Below are 24784 nucleotides of genomic sequence, written 5' to 3' on the forward strand. Positions count from 1 at the left end.
TTAAATTTAATACTACTTTATGTACTTTAATAAAAATGATATTTAAACAGCAAACAATTTTTTTCACATTTCATGAAGATTTTGTAACAATACACGGTACACTCTCAAAATAAAAGTCTTTGTGTCAATTTTTAAATATTTCTTTTCTTATTAAAACCAAAAATTGATGGAGGGGGAAATTACATTAGCCTCTAGAGGCTAAGGACAAAGCCACCAATAAAGCGTAAAACAATTATAAGGAAAGAGTCATCATTAATTATGAGCCAAAAAGCCTGACAATATGGTAGAACTCTGCCAAAATTTTTATCTTCTATGCTAGAAAAATTAATTAGTATCAATAGAATATACGTGGATATTATGACAGGGGAAAAATTGTCGTCAATTGAGGTTCCTAACATGGACATCATTTATTGGTCAGCTCGTTCATCCAGTAGGAGGGGAGGGTAAGAGTTGAAGTGGTTGTATGGGTAGAGATAATTATTTTAGCTAGCTACAAGATTCACTGAATTAGAGTACATGATATACTGATTTAATATCCAAAATATGATAAATCCATTGCTAGAAAAAATTAATTATTTAGTATCTATAGCTTTGTCTACTTTTCCCATTCTAAATCCGTATTTAATCTACTATTGTTATTAAGGCATGTTCGGATTGTCCTATCTATTTAAAACTTAGTATGGTGATTCTTGTAACAACTTAGAATTTAAAGTATTTTCTGATTATAAATTTTTATTTATGATATAATTATCCTATTCATCTGATTATGATTCCTAGGACAACACGATATATTTTTATAAGCGAAGATTCTCTATAGAGAACTAAATATTGAGTTCTGGACTCTACAAGTGCTTAATGTTCGTTTGTCCTACTTTTTCAGAGCTACGTTTTATAGATGTTACGTTTTTTTGGAGGGGGTGTTATTTTTCTAGAGTCGATTTATATTGTGAAGGTCGAATTATGGTACTCTCTCTAAAATAGGAATAAACCTTCCCAGGACCTATGAAAAGCTGTACTTTACAGAATAATCATATCGGTTCAGCGGTTAACGAGATCCTTCGGTACACACAGACAGACATCCTATTACTTTTATGTAAGAATTGTAAGTTGAAATCACCCCAACAAATGAACTGAGATGGATCTTTAAATCATTTAGTGGTGGGCCAGATCGAGGTGAACCACCCCGATCTGGCTCACCCCTATGGCTTACCCCGATCTGGCTCACCCCTCTGGCTTACCCCGATCTGGCTAACCACTAAAATGATTTAAAGATCCAGCTCTGTACAGTGTATAATTACCTGTCATGTTTAAATACCTATGATATTGAGAAAAGTTATTTATCGCATAGTATTCTAGACGCTTTCTGCGGATATTAAAATATTAAGAATATAAGATTAAAACCAGTTTTGTTTGCTTCGTAAGCCAAAGGTCCGGGCTCACAATATTTGTATCAATTTTATGATTTTATTTAATATTTATGGAAAATTGCCTGTAATACGATGCTAAACATGTTTTTTTTCAGTATAGCTGAGACCGAGTTTTAACTAATCCACCGGATATTAATCGGTTTCGAAGCCATACTGGAAAGACCTATGATATTGAAAAAAGATCTAACAACATGAAAACTATTTGAAACTTTTTCTATTTATCTGCACTTTTCAATAAACTTTTCTATTATTATCGAATTTGAAAAACTTTTTTATGAAAAAAATGGAGTGTTTTTGTAATGTAGAACATTAAGGATTTTTAGATATTTCTAACATATTTTTTTATCTCTATAAGTGTGTAAATTAAAGTAAAAAGAAAATCTTTTTTTTCTTTTCAAGAAGCGATTCCTCTTCAAAGGGGGGTGGTACCCTCCTCCAAAATAGTTATAAACCTTCCCGGGACCTATGAGAAGCTACCCTGTAAATGAGAACCATGTCGGTTCAGTGGTTAGCGATAACCTTTGGTACACAGAGATAGAGATCCTGTTACTTTATTATAAGGATTGAGTTTGTGTCCTGTTAGACCTCAGAAACTGCTGGAACGATAAATCTTTAATTTTCAGAGAAGCTTGTGTTTTCAAGTTTAGTAAACGTACAGTTTGTCAAGTATAATTTTATTTAGGGAGGGAGGGGGGGGGAGGGTATTAACAATAGACATTCTACATTTTAGGTGAGGTAATAGTTATTTCTCGCATCGTATTATAAACAGCTTTCCGCGGATAAAGAAAGTACAATTATAAGATTAAAACTAGTTTTTTAGCCCCGAGGTGCCGACATTTTTATATATAATTCGTAGAAAGCTGGTTATAATACGATGCTAGACATAGTTTTTTTTCGTATAGATGAGAACCGGTTCCTATCTACCGGATTCGAATGAATACGAGATAACTAATGCCCCCCCCCCCCCCCCCCCACCCCCCTCATATTCTGTTATATTACACTAACGGCTAGGGGCATAGCAGCCAGTTGCAAATAAGGTAAAATTTAACAATTGTGCATGAACCCAAATATATTTTTTTTTTCAATCGATATATTATTACTTGGATGTTGCACCAGATTTTCATGTACTATAATAAAATGATACTCACAGCTGGCTGAAACATTAATAGCCCCATCGACCCATCTACTACCCTCCTACTGTATGAAAAAACTTACTCATAAATAAATCCATATTAACAACCTAAAATGACTAAAAAAAATGTCTCTGCCAATATATCCACTTATTCTATATCCATTTTTTTCGTTTTGCACATCTGATGCAACATGTTGCAAACAGGTATAACAATTTCCATATCTTAGTATTTGTCATCTCTATCTATCTATACCAGCTGCTTCGCCCTTAGCCTTTAGTGGATATACTCCATGAGAGAAGAAATAAAGTAAAGTTGCTTCACATAATTTGACACTACCATATAAAGGTTGTGCAAAAAAAAATGCGGATTTTAGATAGCGCGGCTTGTGTTAATAGTAGAAAAACGTTATGCTTACTGCTAGAACCGCTATGAAGTCTATTTTTTGGAATTATAAAAACGATTCCTGTGCTACGTATAGTTAAGGGGCGATGTGGTAAAATGTCCCAACTGCCTTAAAACTTGACTTGCGAGTAAATCATTAAAAAAATATGTACCTTTTTAAAATTCAAATTGCGAGGCTTGTGTGAAAAGTACAACAACGTTATGCATGCCATTAGAACCGCTATGAAGTCTATTTTATGGAAATTTAAGAACCATTACTGTGCTACTCATAGTTTAGAAGCTACGTAGTAGAATGTCCCAACTGACTTAAAACCTGACTTGCTAGTAAATCATTAAAGATAAAAAAAAAGGGTGTGCAAAAATGCGGACATTTTTAAAATTCAAACTGCTCGGCTTGTGTGAATAGTAGAAAAATGCTATGTATATCGTTAGAACCGTCATAAGCTCTATTTTTTTGGAAATATAAGTACGATTATTGTGCTATTTTTAGTTTAGAAGCTGTATTGATAAATATGGGAAAAGTTAAAATTTTTTTTTGAGTTTTAAGTCAGTTGGGACATTCTACCACATAGCTCATAAAATATACGTAGCACATGAATGGTTCTTATATTTCCAAAAAAAAAATAGAGTTAATAGCGATTCCATATGTATGCAAAACATTTTTCTACTATTAAAACAAGCCGAGCAATTAGAATTTTAAAAATGTACGTATTTTATTTGCATACCCTTTAATTTAATCTTTAATGCTTTACTCGCAAGTCAAGTTTTAAGCCAGTTGGGACATTTTACTACATAGCTCCTAAACTATACGTAGCACAGGAATCGTTTTTATATTTCCAAAAAAAAAACTTCATAGCGGTTCTAATGGTATGCATAACGTTTTTCTACTATTAACACAAGCCGCGCAATATAAATTTTAAAAAGTTCCGCATTTTTTTGCACACCCTTTATAATATTATCTATCTACCTACCCACCTGTCTGGGGGATAAGACGATATGGTACAATCAGCTGAGGTAAAGATTATCTGTGAACTATCTATCTATCTACCCACCTGTCTGGGGGATAAGACGATATGGTACAATCAGCTGAGGTAAAGATTATCTGTGAACTATCTATCTATCTACCTACCTGTCTGGGGGATAAGACGATATGGTACAATCAGCTGAGATAAAGATTATCTGTGAACTATCTATCTATCTATATATATATATTATCTATCTATCTATCTTCCCACCTGTCTGGGGGATAAGACGATATGGTACAATCAGCTGAGGTAAAGATTATCTGTGAACTATCTATCTATCTATATATATATATCTATCTATCTACCCAAATGTCTGGGGGATAAGACGATATGGTACAATCAGCTTAGGTAAAGATTATCTGTGAACTATCTATCTATCTACCCACCTGTCTGGGGGATAAGACGATATGGTACAATCAGCTGAGGTAAATAATATCTGTGAACTATCTATCTATCTACCCACCTGTCTGGGGGATAAGACGATATGGTACAATCAGCTGAGGTAAATAATATCTGTGAACTATCTATCTATCTACCTACCTGTCTGGGGGATAAGACGATATGGTACAATCAGCTGAGGTAAAGATTATCTGTGAACTATCTATCTATCTACCCACCTGTCTGGGGGATAAGACGATATGGTACAATCAGCTGAGGTAAAGATTGTCTGTGAACTGGTAACAACAAAAATGCCCAGAAGGCAGGATATTAACATTTTTAACAGTCTGAAACATGATTTTATTGTTATTATAAATAGTTATTATAAAGAGTTTGATTAAAATATTGGAATTAAAGTAACATGAGGTGTGTCAGTGTGGCTAAAATGGTCTGATTGGCAAAAAGTTTTAAGTTATAATATGACGATTTCACTGACACTTACACGCGGTTGACGAGCAGCTGCCGAGCCCTACAACTTATCCTTGTTAAACTCTTCAAAGATGGCTTCCAATAACTAGGCCAATTCTTTGATGGTTTGGGAAAATTTGTTTCTGGTGGCTTTCAATTTGTGAATTGTTATTAGACAAGGCCAATCAAATCAGGAATATAAAGGGATAAGCCAATGACCGATAAATTGATGTAAATCCCTAATGATGATACACAAAACTACCCCTACTCTGGATTACAATTTGTGATTAAAACTTTTGGACACTAACTGAACAAATCAAAATACATTGAAAGTCCCAAAAATTGTCAAGCCAATGAAAAAGAAAACCTAATTAAAAAAACTTTTAGGACCAGTGTAATAAACACACCAATGTTACCATCCCACCCTGCAATCAAATCCATATTTAAAATTATACAAAATAGATGTAACTAGTTGCTTCAATCCTAGCCTCTAGGGGAGAGTTAAGGAAGTCAGCGAAATGGCCTAAAACTACCCCAAGACATTTTAAAAGCTTTCCTAAAAAGTACATCCAGGAAAAACACCCTAAGACTCATTTCAATAATTAAGTCTTTGGATGGTTTAAGGCGGTTTTTCTGCTTCTCCTTCTCCCATCGATTATAGAGCCGCTAGATGCTAGGGACGCAAGACTTTATAGTTGTCAATCGCATCGTAATATAAACAGTTTTCCGCAGATAGTAAAATATAAAAAAAATCAATGCCAGGACAGCTGTCCCCAAGAACCCTGATACACCAGACCAAATAAACTGGTATTGATTTTATGAATTTTATTTTGTTATTCGTGGAAAATTGTCTATAATGCGATAAAATACATGATTTATCAGAGCTGGATCTTTAAGTACATTACTTTTCTGTTTGGCTTAGAACCAGTTCTAATCCAACGATTATCTATTGGTTTCAAAGCCATAATAAAACATTGTTTACTTAATTTTAAACAAAATAGTTTCCAGAAGAATAGTTGTTTTAGTACAAGGTTTAGCTTTTTCAATTTGTGTAAAGAATAGTTATTTCTTTCATCGTATTATAAACCGCTTTCCGCGGATATATAATGTACAATTATAAGATTAAAACTAGTTTTTTTTAGCCCCGAGGTGCCGAAGGCACGGGCTAAAAAAACTGGTTTTAATCTTATGATTGTACATTTCTATATTCGTAGAAAGCTGGATATAATACGATGCTAGACATAGTTTTTTCGTATTTATGAGAACCGGTTCCTATCCACCGGATTCGAATGAATACGAGAAAATTGATTAGAAAATCTTTAATCCACATAATAAATCTTCTAAGATAAATAGGTAGATAAGTTTCGTTTTTATATCGATACTATCTTTTTGTATACCCTTTTATATAAAGTATTAAGGCTTTTTTGTTTGAAGCTTAAGATCTTAATAACTACTGAACCGATTAGGTAAGCTTCACATAGGTCCTGTGATGGTTATCTTCTATTTTATTTCAAGCCGTGAAATGGTTTTAAGCTCCCCTTTGAATACATAGCCGCTAGAAGCCAGTGGCTCAGCCGCTGGTCCTTAAATAAAATAATAAGGTTTTTGGTTTGTTCATCTATAATACAAAGTAGAACGATGTCTGTCTGTTTGTTTGTAGCGAAGGATCTCGCTAACCGCTGAACCGATCGGGTTGTCCTTTACAGGGTACCTTCTCATAGGTCCCGGGAAGGTTTATAACTATTTTCTTAGGGGGTAGGACACCCCTAACCACCCCCCCCCCCCAAAAAAAAAATGAAAAATACCCCTTCCCCCCAAAAAAATAATTCTTTTTAAAACTAAAATTTAAAAAGTAGGGTCGACTAAACCCCCCCCCCCCCCAAAGAAAAAACAGTTTTTTTTTTAATTTTCTTTAAAATCTAAAACACGAAAAATTAGTTTGATCAAACCTCTTGGGGCAAAGCCCCAAGAGGCTAGGGGCGAAGCCGCTGTTTAAGATATAATTGAGAAGGAAACTTTACTTATATCCTTAGAAGGTTTAAAACATTTTTTTTAGATTTAAATTGGTTCTACCAGGAAAGGAGTTGACATTGGGCTGTTTATTACACTAGTCCCCAAAGTTGTATGATTAAGTTTCCTTATTCGTTGGCTTAACAACTTTGGGGATTTTTATTGAATTTTGATTGGTTGGTTCATTAAGATAAGTGTCCTATTGTTTCAACCATTAATTGTAAAATACAGAAGGAGTAATTTTATTTATCATCATTGGGGAGATGTACATCAATTTATCGGCCATTGTCTTTGTCTGTATGGTTCCCTAGGTTCCACGCTTTTTTAAAGTCAATCCCCCTTCAAATACAGATCTTCTAGATAAATAAAAACAAGGAAATGAAGAATAAGCAAATGTTAGGTAGACCTATTAGAATAGTTAGACATATCTCTCTAATTTATATATGCAGCTCAAGTCATTCTAATTTTGTAAATCATCACACGAAGTTAAGAAGGTTTGGCTGCGGCTGCAGAATGAGTAAAAATATTAGCTTAGTTAGTTGCAGATTGTTTTTAAGGGTGGTTTGGCTATTTAGCTTGCTACGCTTTAATTTATTTTATATTTAGCGTCATCTGCTAAAGAATATTCAAAATTTTTCAGCTTTATATTATTAAAGTAAGTTTCTTGTATTCATTCGAATCCGGTGGATAGGAACCGGTTCTCATCCATACGAAAAAACTATGTCTAGCATCGTATTATATCCAGTTTTCTACGAATATAGAAATGTACAATCATAAGATTAAAACTAGTTTTTTTAGCCGGTGCCTTCGGCACCACGGGGCTAAAAAAAACTAGTTTTAATCTTATAATTGTACATTCTATATCCGCGGAAAGCCGTTTATAATACGATGCGAGAAATAACTATTACTTAACTGCTGCTAAATTGGCGCCTTGCTTAAAGCGGCAACTAGATTCAGCTGCGGCCGCTAAACCATGGTTTTATTTTATGGCACTTTGAGTATGGAGAATTCTAAAGAAGGAAGAAAACTTTTTTCATCATCATTTGTATTCTAATAGAACAATACGTATGTGCAAATAGTAGAAATATTAGTTTTAGAGTTCTCAATATGTATTTGCAAATAGTAGAAATATTAGTTCTAGAGTTCTATAGAAAAATAGGTATTTGCAAATAGTATTTATATTAGTTCTAGAGTTCTGCATTTGTATTCTAATAGAAAAATACGTATGTGCAAATAGTAGAAATATTAGTTTTAGAGTTCTCAATAATATGTAAGTGCAAATAGTATTTATATTAGTTCTAGAGTTCTGCATTTGTATTCTAATAGAACAATACGTATGTGCAAATAGTAGAAATATTAGTTTTAGAGTTCTCAATATGTATGTGTAAATAGTAGATATATTAGTTCTAGAGTTCTAAAGAACAATATGTATGTACAAATAGAAGACATATCAGCTCGAGAGTTTTATAGAACAATACATATGTGCAAATAGTAGAAATATTAGAAGAGGGTGCCATGTTCACCAAATATATTTCAAATAAATGACTAAAAAGTATATTATAATACAAATAGTAGAATATTAGTATATTAGAATATTAGTAATATGTATGTGTAAATAGTAGATATATTAGTTCTAGAGTTGTATAGAACAATGTGTCTGTGCAAATAGTAGAAATATTAGTTTTAGAGTTCTCAATTTGTATGTGTAAATAGTAGATATATTAGTTCTAGAGTTGTATAGAACAATATGTATGTAGAAATAGTAGACTATTAGTTCTAGAGTTATATAGAACAATATGTATGTACAAATAGTAGAATAGTTGTTCTAAAGATCGATATGTATGTGTAAATAGTAGATAGATATTTTAGTTCTAGAGTTCTATGGAACAATATGTATGTACAAATAGTAGAATAGTTGTTCTATGGATCAATATGTATGTGTAAATAGTAGATACATGTATTAGTTCTAGAGTTCTATAAAACAATACGTATATGCAAGTAGTAGGAATATTAGTTCTAGAGTTATTTAAAACAATATGTATGCAAAAACAGTAGAAATAGTAGTTCTAGAGTTCTATTGAACAATATGTATGTAAAAATAGTAGACATATTAGTTCTATAGAACAATATGCATGTGTAAATAGTAGATATATTAGTTCTAGAGTTTTATAGAACAATACGTGTATGCAAAAACAGTAGAAATAGTAGTTCTAGAGTTATATAGAACAATTAGTATTTGCAAATAGTAGAAATATTAGCTCTAGAGTTGTATAGAACAATATGTATGTACAAATAGTAGACATATTAGTTCTAGAGTTCTATAGAACAATATGTATGTACAAATAGTAGATATATTAGTTCTAGAGTTGTACAGAACAATATGTATGTACAAATAGTAGACATATTAGTTCTAGAGTTCTATAGAACAATATGTATGTACAAATAGAAGACATATTAGCTCTAGAGTTGTATAGAACAATATGTATGTAGAAATAGTAGACATATTAGTTCTAGAGTTCTATAGAACAATATGTATGTAGAAATAGTAGACATATTAGTTCTAGAGTTCTATAGAACAATATGTATGTACAAATAGAAGACATATTAGCTTGAGAGTTTTATAGAACAATACATATGTGCAAATAGTAGAAATATTAGAAGAGGGTGCCATGTTCAAATATATTTTAGATAAATGACTAAAAAGTAACAGACTTTTTCATTCAGTGAATTTATTATTAGTTCTAGAGTTCCTAATGAAATGAATTGAAACAGGGGTATATTATAATACTCTAAAATCAATCTCCTGTACAAAAATGTGCGCTATTTATTCTCTTCTGTATTATATTATTATAATTAATTGAAGGAATACTCTAAAATTACTCTATAGTACAAAAACATAAGGCTTATGCATGCAACCTTGTAATAGTCCAAAAGGAAAGAAAAGAACACAATGATACTTTTTTGTCCATATAAAAAATATCATTTCAAGTTAGCTCCTTTTTGTAAAAACATTAAAACCAGTTAAAGTCTTAATTTAGTTAGCCACATTCATTTTTTTCTGTTCAATAGTTTAAAATACATTTATGGGGCATATATTTAAATATATGCCCTATATATTTATATTTCAATTTTCTACCATTAGCATGTAGTATTAAAGATGTGAATACTTGGAAATAAAATATATGCAACTTATGAATTATTTTCATAAAAACAGAAACACAACTTTTTAGTGATGTCAAAATGTTTGTTATTTATGTGTTATGTTTGGTAATATCCTTGCAACTTATGCTTGCAAACATTTTTCTGAAATCATGACTTTTACATACACAAATTAGACATTTCTTTATGTATGTAACTAAAAAACAACCTGGTTAAAGTTTATTTTTTTTTAATTTTTCATGGCTTACCTATATATTTATCATATCCTACAAAAGCATTTATATGCATTCTACATGTTCGCTTGATAATAGCTATTTTTTAGATGTAAAAATGATCTACCACTGAAGTACTTGAAGCGAGTTAATGAGATTTTTTAACAGTTTATTGTAAAGAATTTCTGTTAAATTTCTATTTTTATTTCACTGTGTGTTAAATAGGAAATACTGAAGAGTGTGAGTTTTTATTTCAGGAAGGAAAGAATAACATTTAGAGGCAGCCAACTTAAAACAAAATAAAGGATATAGATTTATATATTAAAGAATTACTGGATGAAAGGATAGATTAATAAACTTAGTTTGATAGATGAATAATTGGATAAATTGATAAATGGATTGTTTGATGCTTGGTAGATGTATTTATGGATATATTAGGGGTGGATTGAAGGATTGATTATTGATATTACTCTAAATTCATTGATAGATGGATGGATTGAAAGATATTTTTCAAAAAAAAAGGTATTAAATCCAAGGATAGATTATCTAATAGATTTACTGATAAAATTTGTATTAAATTAGATTAACAAATATTTTCATGAATTAGAAAATTGATTGTCCTGTTAGAGTTTTGATAGATTTATTTAAATAAAAACAATCAAAGAATAAATTGAACAAATTTAATAAAGATATCATAAAAGAGTAAAATAGATTGATATATAAAAATATTTTTTATGTAAGTGTATTTTTGTGCAAAAAAATATCTTGATAAAATGGCCATGGGGGCATTGTAGGTAAAACAAGGGCAATCATAACAAAGAGTAGCGAAGGACAATTATGTTTATTAGACTATATCTATAATGCAAAGTAGAACAATGTCTGTCTGTCTGTCCGTCCATCCATCTGTCCCTTAAGATATTGGTAACCACTGAACTAATCGGATTCTACTCTTCAGGGTATATACCTATTGGCCCTGTGGAGGTTTTAAGCTATTTTCTTGGGGGTTGGGACACCCCCAACCCTCCCAAAAATGAAAATCCCCCCCCCCAAAAAAATATTTTTTTTTTAAATTTTTTTTACCTACAATTTTATTTTTAAATTACCTCATGGGGCAAAGCCCTTAGAGGCTAGGGGCTAAACCGCTAGTAAGTTAAATAAAGAATGATAATGAAACAGGTAGTTTTGAAATCAACATTGAATTTTAAGAATTTTTTTTTTTAATTTCATGAAATTCTTTATTAAATAGCGCAAATGCAGTTTTAGGTAATTAACTCTGACATTTGTTATTGGAGAAGTGTCATACATCATTCAACCAATCAGAGCGCAGGTAGTTTTCAATCCACCAATCACAGATGTCAAAATTAATTAACTTAAATTGTATTTGCGCTTTGAATAAAGAATTATCTTTTTTTTAATCCTTATAATTTGATGCAGATTTCAAATCTACCTGTTACACTAAAATTCTTTCCATCTTATATAGTCCAATGTTTTTAAATAAAATAGAAAATCACGAAACCATTGCATAATATATAAATATTCATGTGCCATTTGTTTCATGACCGACAAACCAAGTAAATTCTATACCAGTAGCTCATTGGTATAGGGAATCTTCACACAAAAAATCAGCTGTCTATCTTGAATAGCAGCCGAGAAAAATAATTTCTCCCAACTGTTTTCTAAGGTCATGTGGTCATGTCAATGTAGTGGGCATTTTATGAAAAAGGCGTTTTTTGAGATAGGCTTTTTCTGAGATGGGCGTTTTTTGAGATGACCAGATCAAATACGTATAAATTAAATTTTAAAAGTGTTTTACTATAGTACAACTCTATTTTTGCAATGAAGAAAGGATATGCAGTCAGGGATCTAAGGAGATAAGACAATGGTCGATAAATTGATGTACAATGTACATCTCCATTGATGATACATAAAATTACAACTTCTGTAGATTACAATTAGTTGTTGAAACATTTGTATACTTAACTTAATGAACCAACCAATTAAAAATTAAATATAATTCACTAAAGTTATTGAGCCAACGAATAAGGAATCGTTGGGGTCGCTTTTGGGACTAGTACAATAAATAGCTTATTTTTCCTCCCTTCCTGATATGCAGTGCATCCTGATTTGTGTCATTAGATTCTCACAATTTTCAAAGGTAGAAAAGAAATAATTTTTGCATCATATTATAGACTGCTCTCCGCGGACATTGAAATGAATAAAACTAGTTTTCTTAGCCCTAAAGGGCCGATGACCCGGGCCAACAAAACTGGTATTAATATTATCACGCCACTGATAAAATGATTCTAATTCATTGTTGTCTTATGATGTTTTGGCTTGATTTCTGTAATTGTATTACTTTATTGTGAGGCCTTCAGTACAACATAATATGTATATGTGTAAAATAAATAGATTGTTTTCGTGTAAATAAATTTTCCAATGTCTTTTCAATGTTCATTTCATAAACGCACAATTTTTTTTAACACTCTCCTAATATTAAAGAGGTGTGTAAGGGGGGTGCATTGCATACCCTTGTCAATAGAGCTAGAGGGATTGACACCTAGGGGGGCAAAGTAACAAAGTCTTTAACTGCATGTCTGTACTGAAGTATCTCTGTAATAGCGGAAGCGGTACAGTTATCCTCATAGGTCCTGAAAGAGTATAAAAATATTTTGGGAGAGGGTGCCACTGTACTTCCAAAAGTAAAAACTAAACTTTTTCCACTTTTTATATCTAAAACTAAAACCTCAACGGCACCCAGAGGTCCTTTTGGGGCGTAGCCGTTTGTGGGATATAACGATAGTTATGGCTTCATTTGACTTAAAATAATCTAGTTATCTAATGTGAATAAGTCTATAGAATCAAAATGGATTTATTATTACTTGAATGTTGCACCATGAACTCTGATAATGTGATGCTCACAGCTGGCTAAAATATCGATACCTTTAACCCCAATTCCTCCTACTGAATGCACGAACCGACCAATTAATATCCTATATTAGCAACCTAAATTTCTGCTGTCAATATATCCAGTATATCCTATATCCATTGAATCAACTAAGGAAGAGAATTGAAGAGAATAATCTTAAAAGATGTGCATGCAATTCCGCATAATTATCATATTTACATCAAGGATATAAAGGGATAAGACAATGGACATTAATTTGTTATACATCCCAAATGATAATAAACAAAATTACCCATTTGGCATATTAACATTATTGGTTGGCACTTCTACTTAGTTAAAATGCAATAAAAGTACCCAAAATTTTTTAGCCGATGAAAAAGATTATAAAACTTTGGGTACCATAGCTTTTTGATTCAGTTCGGATGATTTGGCAATGTTATCAAGGATCTAAAGGGAAAAGACAATTACGAATAAATTGATGTACATCTTTTAGTTGAACACAAAATTACCCCTTCTGGTGATTGCAATTAGTGGTTGAAACGTTTGGACACTCAAATTTATAAATTAACCAATAAAAATCTATTAAAAGTCCCCAAAGTTGTATAGCCAACCGATTAGAAAACATGTCTATGGGGACAATTGTCATAAACAGCCCATTGTCTCCTCTCTCTCTCTGCAGTTTGATACAAATGCGTAAGTGATTGTACATATTTCTTGAATACTATCAAATATTAATATTCTCTCTCACACACACACAGTACTTTCATGTATAATGTGCAATAGTTTCTGCAAAATAAAAGCAGTTTGTCTCGTCAGGGGGTGGGTTCCCTTTCGATCGAGTCAGAGCGTCATCTGCTCATAAAGGGATTGCACAACCTTTGTCTGACCCTAACTGCGCCTTTTTATGGGCCATGGCATTAATCTCACAATTAGTGTCTCGAACCCGACACCACCCCGACAGAAAGGAAATTAAAGGAATTTTACAAAATTCGCGAAAAATGAAAAGTTATCAATGTTGAACTGATGGAAGAATCCATCATCTATTCATACAATAGTTAGTTATACAACATATTCATACAATATTTTACAGCAATGGCGTGCACAGAGGGGCTGTAGTACCCCCCCCCCCCCTCCGGGCCTCCCCCATCTACTCATACAATAGTTAGTTATACAACATATTCATACAATATTTTACAGCAACGGCGTGCACAGAGGGGCTGTAGTACCCCCCCCCCCCATATACTCATAAAATAGTTAGATATCCAACATATTCATACAATATTTTACAGCAATGGCGTGCACAGGAGGGCTGTAGTACCCCTCCCCCCCACTCCCATCTACTTATACAATAGTTAGTTATACAACATATTCATACAATATTTTACAGCAATGGCGTGCACAGAGGGGCTGTAGTACCCCCCCCCCCCCCATATACTCATACAATAGTTAGTTATACAATATATTCATACAATATTTTACAGCAATAGCGTGCACAGAGGGGCTGTAGTACCCCCCCCCCCCATATACTCATAAAATAGTTAGTTATACAATATATTCATACAATATTTTACAGCAATAGCGTGCACATGCAAGACATAAATAGTACGAGTAGGGGGAATGCCTTGGCCCAAAACAGGCACAACTCATTGCAATGGACAGTTAGGACTTCTCAGAAAAAGGTCGTGCAATCAAAGGGTTGGTTGTTTGATGGGTGTTGATACCCTAGGCGATTGGGCGCGTACATTGCAATTTAGATGCAGAGTATGTTCAAAGGTGACGTGGAAAGGACTTGTACCCGAAGCGTCACCACGCCCCTAGAGTCAATAGTCAACAGATGATAAAACAAACTAAAGGATATGATTTTAGAGTAGCTTCAACAAGAAAAACAATTCTCCCCCTATCATTTTTATTTTGTGAGATTGTATAGTTTTACTGTTTACTACCAGGGATCTAAAGGGATAAGACAATGGCTGATAAATTGATGTACATCCTCAATGATGATACACAAAATTACCACTTCTGATATGTAGTTTAAACTTATTGAAGAACCAAACAATCAAAAGTCCCCAAAATTGTTAATCCAATTTATATGAAAACGTTATTTTAAAACTTTGGGGACTAGTGTAATAAACAGCCCAATGTCCCCTCCCTCCCTGGTTGACTACTATCATAAAAGATACATAAAGACAAATAATAAAAGGAGGGGAATTTTTATATGACTGATTCAGAAGGATCTCTTGAAAACGAAGACTTTTTTTATTTTCTTTTCGTCGTGGTCGTTAGTTAAGGCATGTTAAAGCCGTCCTATCGATTTCAAGCCTTGTATATAAGTTCCATAATTAAAGTAAAAGAATGTCTGTGAGTCAGCCTGTTTGTAACGAAGGATCTCGCTAACCGCTGATCCGATATGGTTCTCCTGTACAATGGAGATTATCTTAGGTCCGTGATGGGTAAATATATCACGCCAGGATACAATTGAATCAAGATAAAAGTAAGTGCCGAGCTCTGGGACCTATGTATGGTGAAATTAGACATAAAACCATGATGATTCCAGGTAAAACCAAAATATTTCAGCGGGATCTTTTTGAGAAAATTAGATTTGAAAATTTTAGGTTCAATTTTCACCCCTTAGGAGTTGCCGTATTATCATGACAAGAAAAGCAAAGATGTTCAATTCTTGAACAGGACTAATAGGAACACTATAGGATCAATCCGACCATATTATTGGTTAGAAAGTGTACACGTTTTGCTATGAAAATTGATTTCTTAAAAATATAGAGTAAAATTTCATCTCCTTTAAATGTAAATTAAACCATAATTGACCAAATTTAATGACAAATATATTAGAGTAAAACACTAGAGGGAGAAAGTGTTAAATAAATGTATCTCCCCATCGCAACCACCTTGTGCAACCTTTCTATTTGGTCATTGAAAATCAACCAATGGTGTCGCTTATATTAACACAGCCAAGTAGCAGAAAATAATTTAAAAGCAGACGAAAGAGGTCTTTGAAAAAGGAAGGGAGGTAGTTGTCTGTATATACATCTATACTATAGATCTGTTATCTATATTCAAGTTTTGTGGATTATTATGACTGAATGAACATCTAGAGAAGTAAATCTATTGTTTCTAATTTTAATAGTTTACATCTTGAACTTGATGGAAAGATTAAAATGGTTTAAAATGCAGATTAAAACATCTCCGTTTCCTCTTTCTGACAAAAAAATATTAAAAAAAGATAAATCATGTTTAAAAGTTGCGTAGCAATAGCAAAAATGGATATAGAATATACGTGGATATTATGACAGGAGAAGATTGTCGTCAATTTAGGTTGCTAAAATGGATATAATTTATTGGTCAGTTAGTCCATTCAGTAGGTGGGATGGGGCAAAAGCGATGGACCCGTGGTATCGTTATTTTAGCCAGCTATAAGTTTCACTTTATTATTTATTTTGATAATCTGGTGAAAGACCAAAGTCATAATTCCTTCTTCAAGGGGCTTTTTAAAAAAGGTTTTGAATAAACCTTCAAAAATCTATTACCAACATATTTTAACTAAATCTTTTTCCCCACACAGATTAAATCTTGCTAAAGTAAAACATCTCTGAAAATAGTAGAATAACGGACAAACGGACAAATATATTTACATCCTGTTACTTTAGAAAATAACAAGGATGACAACATCCATAAAAGCGAAGCTTTGAAATGGAAGGACAAACGAACATTAACACTTGTTGAGTGTCAGAACTGAATAAACTGAATAGTAATGCACATGTCTATACAAAATTATAAGTAAATTTGTTATAAAACTGAATACATGTTACTGTTTAAGGACATACTGATCTTTTTAGGACTGATTATAGAGATGCTTCACTAATAACACTATACCTTGTTGTTATAGGAATCAGTATACCAAAAATCAGATGAATAGGATAATCTTAACAAAAAAAAATTTGTTATCATAAAAGTAAAAAATCAGCATGTTTTAAATAGACGTACGGACTTTCTGGTAACGATTATAGAGTCGCTGCGCTTTCAAAGTCGTACCTAACTGTTAAAGGAATCATCATGCAAAGTTTGAAAACGATAGGACAATTCTAACCTGTTTAAATCAACGAAAAAAGCTAACTGTAACGGACGGAAGTATGGACCGCTAATTATAGAAAAGCTTCGCTTTTAAAAAGTTATTAGGTAGAATGTTAAAACACTTGAAATGCAACAACAACATTTCGTTTGCATTTTCATTTTAATCTTATTTTTACATTGTTTATTTTACATAATTAAAAACAACGGACCATATGGGTTCAGTGGTTATCGAGAGTCTTCGGTACACACACATACACACACACACACACACACAGACAGATACTTTATTATAATAATGATGAACGTCGCTTCTTAAGGAAGTTGTAATTTCATTCTCCATATTCACAGGGGTCTGAAAGGATGAAAAACTTGTTGATAAATTGATGTACATACATCTTCTGTGATGCTACCCGAAACTACCCTTTCTGTACATTACAATTAGCCAACTTTCCACCAATGAGAGCACAGCATTTTATGAAATGCCGCGCTGTGATTTTGGCTGAAATTCTACTCACCCCGATCTGGCTAACCACTAAAATGATTTAAAGATCCAGCTCTGAGGTAAAACCACTTAAGATTCAAAATATGAATTATAATCTACAAAAAAAAATAATACATTCTTATCCTTTAAAACATGAAATGCCTTATATGGTTCTGTATGAATTGTCCACAGAGACGAAAATGAAATGATACAATTATTCTTTTTAAAATACTGGAGCTTTGGAGCCATCTGGTGCATTAAAAGAGAATTAAGCTTTACTTTGTTTTTTGTTTACATACTCACCGAAATATATTATTAAATTTTTGTGTTTTTTTTTGTATCTTATTACCTATGTTTTTTTATATATTTGTATCCATTTTATTCATAAAAGAAAAGTTCTGGTAGATTGACTACACTTTAAGCATTAGGGTTACTGATATGATTTTTCTCTCTTCAAATATAAATAATCCCCCAAAATAGGCATAAACCATCCCGGGACCTATGAGAAGCTACCCTGTTAAGGAGAACCCGATCGATTCAGCGTTCAGCGACATACTTTGTTTCAAACAAACAAACAGACAGACATTATTTTACTTTGTATTATAGATTAACATATTATTAGAGCTGTTGTTATAGCAGTTTTATATTTTTATAAAGTTTTATAAGATTAGAACAGGACCCCCCATAGGCCTTAGGCATAGAACAACACAAAGGTTCACATTCTTTTTTTTTATTTTATCAAAATAAGGGGGAGGGGGGTGGGTTCGGTGCTCGATTGACATTTTTTGGGAAAGCACCCACCTATCCAATTATATAAAGTAGTAAAAGTTTTTGATCTGACTAATTTACCGATTGGGTTCTCTATTTTAGTTAAGCTTCGAAAACAGTAAAAGTGTCGAACTATGACGTCAGAAAAAATTAACAATTAACCAATGAGAGGCCGCTATATATTTTACCACAGTGAATACTGGCTTCTTATTGGTTAATTGTTAACTTTTTCTGACGTCATAGTTTGACACTTTTACTGTTTTCTTAAGCTTCACATAGGTCCCGTGATGGTTTTAGGCTATTTTGTTTTCAGATTTAAGTCTTTGGATGGTTTTCATCTATTTGTCTAGCCCCTTTTATGTAGAGCCCCTAGATAAAGGTGCAGTCGCTAGTAGTTTTATTAAATAAAAGATAATTATTTTCAACTACTCAACTGTTTTATCCGAATTTTATTGGTATCATTCCATCAAAAGTATCTTTAAATCCTTTACATTTGACTTTTTATGTCAGGAGAAATGAGCTGAATATTTTGTTTTATGTCAAGCAAAGCCACTCTATACATGCTATATTACTTTACCTAACCTTCTAGGGGTGGGATCATTAAGTGATCATCTAGAGCATCATCCGCTTGTAATGGGATGCGATAGTCGTACCGCTAAGTAACACCCAACAGACAACCAACCCTTTGATTGCACGACCTTTGTCTGAGAAGTCCTAACTGTGCATGGTAATGAGTTGCTCCTGTTTATGGGTCAATGTATCCCCCCTACTCTAACTATATATGTTGCGCACCTGACATAGCAGCAGTAGGAACCATTGTTAACGTCTTTAGTTATGACGTGGTTTCGGGCCGAGATTCGAACCGACGTTTTGATCCACGATCGTGGGTCATACTTGCTATGTGGTTATTTAGGCTTTCAGACTTTTACAGTTGCTTCCTAAAATTATGCCTTGTTGTTTAAGGAATATATTTATAAAAATATTCTGATTGAAACCTAGTAAATTTAGAGTGGAAACTATATTTATGTATAGCAACTGTTCAAATAGATATATTTTAAAATATGAAGTATTGAAGTTTTAAAGGTAGCCCAAACTTTTAAATATTTTTAACATTAAAATAATATTTTCAACAATATCCCTTAATAATGAAATATAGCACTTGAAACTTCCCCTCTAACAGGCAATTTTTTTTAATAAGTTTGAACATATCTTTAATTTAGGCATAATAGAATTGTCAAGCTAATAATTTCTGTAGTAGCTAGGTACGACTTAGAAAGTATAGCAACTCTATATTCATTACCAGAATGTCCGTACGTCCATTTGAAACTGATTTTTAACCTTTTTGAAAACTATTTTTAATGTGATATAATTATCTTATTGTTTTTGATTTTTGGAATACTGATTCCTATTACAACAGGGTACAATGATAAAAAACGAAGCATTTCTTTAATAAAGTCCTAAAATTTAATTATGTCCTTAAATAGTATTCTAACCCTCTGCAAATCTTAATGTTCGTTTGTCATATTGTTTCAAAGCTTCACTGTTCTGGATGTTGTCATCCTTGTTTTAAAAAGATTATAAAAAAGGGGGGTCAGAGTCTATGTCTTTGATGGGATATTGTTAAAATTTTCTTTTTCAAGTTTGAGAAAGTTGGAGGCTTCAACACATGTAAAAATTAATATTTTAAAATAGAAAGAATTAATATTTGGTATTAGTTTAAAAATAGGATGACAACATCAATAAAAGCGAAGCATTATAATTAGCAGGAAGGACAAACGAATAATAACTCTTGGACAATGTCAGAACTTTATAAGCGGAACACTAATTTTTGAGTCAAAACAACATTTTACATAAAAGTTAAAAATCAGCAAGCTCAAAATGGACGTACGGACTTTCTGGTAACGATTATAGAGTTGCTACGGTTCTTAAGTCGTACCTATATGTTTAGGAATCAACATTCAAAGTTTGAAATCGATAGAATAATTCTAACATGTCAAATTGAGAACAAAGAAAACCATTACATAAAGACGGACTGACCGACCCTTATTATGGAAAAGCTTCGCTTTTATCAAGAACGATAAAGTCTTTCTAAAAATAGAAGAAAAATTAGTTTTTGTAACAACTTTTAAAGTCAGTTAAACTACAGTGCCTGAAAAAAGTATCATAAAGAGACACTTAAAAGGACTCTTTAATATCGAGACATATATTGTTATCAACAAAGAAATAATTTTAAAAATATTTGCTTTGAAATAATATTTGTAAGATTATTCTTGAATTTCATTTTCACAAATGGATAAGAAATACGTGGATATATTGACAGGGGAATGTTTGTCGTAAATTTAGCCTGCTAGTATGATCCTCATTTATTAGTCAGTTTGTTAATCCAGTGAGAAGAAGGTGATGGGGTAAAGGTAGTAGATGTATTGGCATCGTTATTTTAGCCAGCTGCGAGCATCACTTTATCAGAGTACATAAAATCTTGAACAATATCCAAGTAATACTATTACTTCAAACAAGGGCTTCTGTTGATTTATATTGGAGGGAGGAGAGTCTCTAGCAGAGACGTCAAAGCTTTAAATTTGGATAAAGGTAAAATTTGAGGGGTTTAAATGATGTATTTTAAAGCTTGAAGGGGGTTTTAAGATCGAACTGAGCAATAAATGAGGACCACTGTGGCAACCTAAATTGACGAAAAATTATCCACGTATTCTGAATCTGAATAAAACCTATCTAACACTCTACGAATAATCAAATATTAATAATAAGATCTTTTTCAAGTTAACTAATTAATATCTGCCGGATTAGAACTGGTTATCAGCCATACTGAAAAATCATGTATAGCAAATGACAAAACTGGTTTTATCTTATAATTTTTAATATCCGCGGTAAACTGTCTATTACATGATGCGATAAATAACTGTAGTAAATACAAAAAGTATTTTGTGAATGTTTGTCGACTGTTTAACAAACCCTGAAGACGAAGAAAGTCCCTCAAAAAATCAGCATGATACGTCATAAAAACGAGGGATTATCCATCTCTTTCCCACTCCTTCTCTCCTCATTTTTATAACGTCATTGAGGGACTTTCATCGTCATCCAAACCCTTGCTCTTTATTTTGAAAGGGGTGGTAAACTTACCCCTAAACTACACCCCCACATTGTGCACGCCTTTATTCCAAGATACAATGCATAATATATTTGGATATATATTAAATTAAGGAAATACTAATCAATTGCCCGTGGAGAACATGTAACCCTTCCCTTGTCAATTTTGTGTAGCGATGAGAGAGAAGGGACAATGGATCTGTTAATTACACTAGTCCCCAAAGTTTTATATGAAATTTTCTTATTCGTTGGCTTCACAACTTTACCGGACTATAGAATATTTTGATTGGCTGGTTCATTAACTTAAGTGTTTAAACGTTTAAATCACTAATTCTAATCTACAGCTGGAGTGATTTTGTGTATCAGTATTGGGAATGTATTTTTGTCGTCAATGTTGGTTGCTACTTTAGTCCTCATTTATTGGTTAGTTCGTTCTCCAGTAAAATGGGGAGGGGATGGGGTAAAGGGGAGAATTATCGTTACAATATAAGAAAATTTTATTTTTTGTAAAGGGATAAATTTGATTTATTTGGCTGTTTTATGAAATAGGACTTTGACATTATTTTTAAACATTTCATTGTCATTTTTAATGGTCTGTACATTTCTAAGAAATTATTTGTGTGCTTTTTGCTCAATAAAAGATGTAGGGGAGTGTGGGGGGAGTTAGTAATACACTATTAAATAAGGGGGATTCTGCATAAGTTAAATATACGTCATTATTAGACTATCTTATCTTCCTTATAAGACTATCTCGTGGCTCAACACGTAGCGCATCCACTCGTTGTCGGGAAGGTGATAGGTTCGAATCTCGATCCGACAACGCGTCATAACTAAAGACGTTAAAAATGGTTAAAAATGCTGCTGCTATGTCAGGTGCGCGACATAAATAGTAAGAGTATGGTGAATGCCTTGGCCCAAAAACAGGCGCAAATTACTCAATTTTCGAAATCATGACATCCCAGCAGATGCGCTAATGTCAAAGTTTAATAGATGGAATCATTTTAACTTGCCTACTTCACCTAGTTAGTGTATAAATCCAAATATTCAAAATAGATCCCGTAGCCGATTGAGTTCCCAATTAAAAGATCTTTCAAACAGGTCCCTTTATGGTTTTAAGCTATTTTTATATAAATAAATCAAATCCTAGAACCAAGGCACTTTAGATAATATTGTGTCTAAACTAATTTGATCAAACAGATAAATTTTACTTCAATCAAATGAAAACATTTTCATAAAAATTAAATTTTCATAAAAATTCAATAAAAAGGCATATAATTTTCATATAATGTAACAGATAAATACAAAAACATATATTAACATAATTTTAATTTCCAGCACTTTTTTGTTATTTTGTTTTTTTTATAAAAAAAAACTGCACTTTGTCTGCTCGTGTGTAGTGACAGCTGAGCACATACTAATGGTCCGTACGGTTTGGTTAACCATTCAGAGTGTCCGTGTCTTGCAGCAAGTTACCAGCTTTTACTTTTCAGCTCCAAAGGTGGCTGGGGCTGGGTAGGTATCACTTTCATCTCAAATATATGGGGGGAGGGGGGTGGGGTCTGGGGAATAGATGTCAAATAGGATTTTACTTTAGAACATAACATTTTAACTCAACCCCCCCCCCCAAAAAAAAAAAAATTTTTAAAGTTTACCCCTGATCGGACCATCAATTTTTAATATCTTACAGAAAAGTCATATAAATTTTGTCAAATTATCTTTTAATTTTAAAAAAATGTACTATCAACGCTTTTTTATAATGGCTGTATTATGTAATAAAAATACTACCGAAGCTAAAGTTCTTGATCAATTGAAATACCTAATTCGCTTTAGCTTTCTTTATCTAAAGCTTGCTTTTGCTGCGCTATTAATTGTTATGATTTATCTTCCATTACTTTCAAATTATTTATTTTCTGTTAGAATGTAAACATACTTGTACATATCTTGTATTTCCCCCTTTTTGAAAGAGAAAACACTCTTACCTCCACATACTCAACAATATAACCCCCTTCCCCAACCCTCCGTGAAATCTCTGAGAGAGAACCCTCTTCTTCATATGTATACTCCGTTCAGAGAATTCAGAGGATCTCTAACCAAACAGAATAAAACAATTATAAATTACGTTTTTTTTCATAAAAGCAAATAAAGGGACAAAGTGACTCAAAAATCAGCCATGTGACCGTTCATAAAAATGAGTGAGATGAGAGAAGACGTGGATAAGAAAACCACCAAAAAAGAGATGGATAATTTTTATGACATTGCATGGCTGATTTTTGAGTTACTTTGTTCCTCTAACAAAGAAACAAAACAAATTTATATTTTAAAAAGAAAAGAAAAAAATATGTAATGGTTAACCTTTTGTTTAAGAATTTTGATGTAAATCAAACACTTTACTAAAGTCAAGCCAACACAAATTATTCTAGATATTTATTTCATCGTTTTATAGACAGCTTTAAGGGGATATTAAAATAAAAAAAATTATAAGAGTAAAACCAGGCCTTCAGAGCTGAAAAAAACTTTTATCTTAAAATTCGTAGAAACTTTTCTGTAATACGATGCTATATATGATTTTTCAGTATGTCAGAGAACTGGCTCTAATTCAGCGGGTATTAATCGGTATTGAAGCCATACTGGAAAAAAACCTAAATTATTTATTTCAAGCAATGATTTATACTAGTAATGAAGCACTATTTTCTATTTATGATAATCTGTAAATAGTTTGTAAGTTAGGGCTCTAAAGCAGAAAATTCTCCCCATCTCATTTAGGCTCTAATCTAAATAACACCATCTCTTTTATCTCTCTCTCTCCCTCTCTCTCTCTCTCTCTCTCTCTCTCTCTCTCTCTCTCTCTCTCTCTCTCTCTCTCTCTCTCTCTCTCTCTCTCTCTCTCTCTCTCTCTCTCTCTCTCTCTCCCTCTCTCCCTCTCCCTTTCTCTCTCTCCCTCTCTCTCTCTCTCTACCTCTTTCTCTCTCTCTCTCTCTCTCCCTCTTTCTCTCTCTCTCTCTCTCTCTCTCTCTCTCTCTCTCTCTCTCTCTCTCTCTCTCTCTCTCTCTCTCTCTCTCTCTCTCTCTCTCTCTCTCTTTCTCTCTCTCTCTCCCTCTCTATCTATCCCTCTCTCACTCTCTCTCTTCCATTCTTACTCTTTTCTCTTATTCTTTCCTTTTTTGGGGTTCCAATATAAAAATCATCCCCTTTCTCCTTTTTCCTAACATTTTTCTTTCTCGCTTT

General features: G+C 32.7%; 1 protein-coding gene across 1 annotated transcript in view; it reads right to left on the reverse strand.

The window, feature by feature from the left end:
- Positions 1-4713, reverse strand: part of LOC145326662 (uncharacterized) — a 106981-nt gene extending 102268 nt beyond the window's left edge. The window contains exon 1 of the mRNA XM_080170029.1: positions 4605-4713. Within this exon, the coding sequence (XP_080026155.1) occupies positions 4605-4702 (98 nt within the window). The 5' untranslated portion in view covers positions 4703-4713. The remainder of the gene's footprint in view (positions 1-4604) is intronic.
- Between the last annotated feature and the right edge of the window lie 20071 nt (positions 4714-24784).

Source organism: Acartia tonsa, chromosome 8 (assembly GCF_053477335.1).
Source record: "Acartia tonsa isolate MP-2025a chromosome 8, ASM5347733v1, whole genome shotgun sequence".
In the NCBI taxonomy this organism is placed as follows: Eukaryota; Metazoa; Arthropoda; class Copepoda; order Calanoida; family Acartiidae; genus Acartia; species Acartia tonsa.